The sequence below is a fragment of the Chrysochloris asiatica genome, unplaced genomic scaffold (genome assembly GCF_000296735.1).
Source record: "Chrysochloris asiatica unplaced genomic scaffold, ChrAsi1.0 scaffold00127, whole genome shotgun sequence".
In the NCBI taxonomy this organism is placed as follows: domain Eukaryota; kingdom Metazoa; phylum Chordata; class Mammalia; order Afrosoricida; family Chrysochloridae; genus Chrysochloris; species Chrysochloris asiatica.
This window is the reverse complement of record NW_006408645.1, coordinates 1,390,599-1,393,529: the sequence shown is the minus strand read 5'-3', so window position 1 is coordinate 1,393,529 and position 2,931 is coordinate 1,390,599. Positions and strand designations below refer to the sequence as shown.

At 45.3% G+C, this 2,931-nt stretch overlaps 1 protein-coding gene across 1 annotated transcript; it reads right to left on the bottom strand.

Annotated features, from left to right (window-relative positions):
* Nucleotides 1-122: 122 nt before the first annotated feature.
* Nucleotides 123-1,193, bottom strand: CX3CR1 (chemokine (C-X3-C motif) receptor 1). Its single transcript, XM_006869127.1, has one exon. It carries the CDS (start codon nt 1,191-1,193, stop codon nt 123-125), a length of 1,071 nt encoding a protein of 356 aa, XP_006869189.1.
* Between the last annotated feature and the right edge of the window lie 1,738 nt (nt 1,194-2,931).

The window sequence follows — 2,931 nt, the reverse complement described above, 5'->3', positions numbered from 1 at the left end:
GTGGTTCAGAGTGATCTTGCAGTCTAGCTCATTAACCCACGATGCTACAGCAGGTCATTAGTTGATGTCAGACTCAGGAAGTTCGTACCAGTCTCTATAGGAACATGGCTTTAGGGCTTCCTTCAGAGAAGGATGGATGCATCTCCATCAGTCATGGAGCGAGTAAAATTGCTGCTCAGAACACTTCCCCGTCGACTTGCTTGTGATTCTGGTGGCGAGAGATTGACATGGACCGAACAGCCACAAAGAACAGCCAGGTACTTCCTGTACAGGTAGTACAGGTATTTTCTGAACTTCTCTCCAGCAAATGCATAGATCAGTGGATTTAGGCAACAGTGGCTAAATGCAATAGTCTCTGTCACGCTGAGGGCCAGCCTCAGGTCCTTCTTTATGTCACAGCTGGAAAAGAAGTGGTAGAAATTGAGGGTCTCCAGGAAAATCAAAACATTATAGGGTGTCCAGAAGAGGAAAAACACAGTCACCACTAGGAAGATCAGCTTAATGGCTTTTGCTTTCTTGTGGTTCTTGCAGGAAAACAGCGTGCAGAGGATTCTGAAATAGCAATAACTCATAATAAGCAGGGGAAGCAGGAAGCCGAAAAGACTGGCTTCCACGTTGCGGAGCACGGGCCAGATTTCCTGGAGGACCTCAGGGTAGTCACCAAGGCATTCGCCATCTTGCTGCTTTGTGAACATGAACTGGGGTGCTGCCACCAGGATAGCTGCTCCCCAAACACTGAGGCTGATGATGACGCCGTGCTGCACAGTCCGATTATTGATGGAGTGGGCAGCAAGTACGATGGCTAGGTACCTATCAATGCTGATGATGGTGATGAAGAATATGCTCCCAAAAAAGCCAATGAAGAAGAAGGCAGTAACAAGTTTGCACACGGCATTGTTGAAGCCTTGGTCATATATCACATAGTGAATCCAGAAAGGCAAGGTGGCTACAAAGAGCAGGTCGGACAGGGCCAGGTTCAGTAGATATATGTCCGTGATGCTCTTGGGTTTCCGGCTGGTGGTAAGGGAAAACACCACCAGCAAATTCCCCACCAAGCCAAGGGCAAAGATAAACGAGTAGAATATGGGCAGGAAGACACCCCCAAAGTCCACGATGTGTCCTTCAATACAGCCTTCGGCAGCCACATCATATTCGAAGTTATCCGAAGTTGGTTCAGCGGAGGGGATGGACATGGTGAGAACCTGGAGTAGAAAAGGTAAACCAGTTGCAGTATTAGTTCCCAGAGGGACACTTGTGGAGGTCAGTCTGGACCCATACACATAGGCAGGTGGAGAGACAGAAGCACTGATTGCGTATGAGACACTGCTAACCTAAGGTTGGCTGTTTGAACCCTTCCCATGGTACTGAGGAAGAAAGGCCTGGCAACCTACTTCCTTTAAGATTACAGCCAAGAAATCTCATAGGTGACGTGGGGTCACCATGAGTTGAAATCGCCTTGATGGCAACTAACAATAACAAGAACCCAACCAATACTTTTCCTGAGTTTTTGTTTAACCCCCACAAGTGTTTTATGATGACGGCTCTAACAGACTCAGGGAGAAACCAGGTCTCTGAAAGGTTCAGTTGGTATTATGAATCTAAGGCCTTTTGAAACTTGATTGGTATCTTTTCATTTATTTTTTAATTTGACTTTAAAACTGTCTTCCTGAGAAGATAAGAAGGGTAGAAACAGGGAAGCTAGATTAACGGAAACAGAATGACCAGAATAGGAATAATGCAAATGCTGACTCATTGTGTGAAACAATGTCATGGAACAATATGCATGTTGTCGTTGTTGTGAAGTACTGTGGAGTCAGTTCTGACTCATAGCACCCCTGTATGAGTTTCCAAGGAGTGACTGGTGGGTTTGAACTGCCAACCTCATGGTTAGCAGCCCAGTGCTTACCCTACAGGGCGATACCAGGACTCTAGAAATATGTATGTTGTTGTTGTTGTTAAATGCTGTCGAGTCGATTCCAACCCATAGCTACCCTTTATAGAAAATATTAAATGGGAACCTGAATTTGGAGTCCTGGTATGGATCTGTAGAATAAACATTGGATGGCTAACTATAACATTGGCAGTTCAGATCCTCCGGTAGCTGCTTGGAAACCCTATACAGGGTTGCTATGGATCAGAACTGACTCAATAGCACTTAACAACAGCAACAACAATATGCTGTGCAAACTTTTACAAAAATACAATAAAATATTATTTAAAAAAAAAAGAAAACAAAGTCTTCTCCATTCCGGTGTGGGCTATAGGATAAGCACTGGACTGGTAATCGCAAGGTCAGTGGTTCAAACCCACCAGCTATTGCTATACAGGGCTGCTATGAGTAGAAACTGACTTGATGGCACTTTAACAATGGGAGGGAAGGACTGTGAGCTGGCAAGGGGGTTGCAGCCATAATTTACACGCCGAGAACAAATTTCTCCAAAGCAGTTCTCCAACTCTCTCCCCTTCCTTTATTTCCATCTCCTCCACCCACTGCTCCTTCAGTAGAGAAGCATCTCACATACTGTCTCCAAGCCCTCCACTTTTGTTTTCGGAGGCCCATTTCTCTTTATTTTGGAACCAACATGCGCTTACAGAGCTGGATCATGTAAAGTGACTAACTTGTCTTAGTTTGTCCACGACTTTCCTGGTTCTCACACTGAAAGTCTCACGTATGGGACGCTCCCCAAACCCCCAGCCATCGAGTTAATAGCAACTCTTGGTGCCTCCATGTGTTTCAGACTAGAACTGCTCCATAGGGCTTTCTTGGCCATCATTTTACCAAAATAGATCACCGCAAGATCTCCCATTCTTCCGTGGAACCAGAGTGGTTTGAAGTGCTAGTCTTCAAGTTAGTAACCAATCCCACACTGCTTGCACCACTCAAGGACCTGGAAATCTCTTGCTGTTGTTGTTGTTGTTAAATACCATGGA

Bases quoted from the DNA above. Each gene is read 5' to 3' on its own strand.
- CX3CR1 (XM_006869127.1), bottom strand. From the start codon at position 1,193: ATGTCCATCCCCTCCGCTGAACCAACTTCGGATAACTTCGAATATGAT.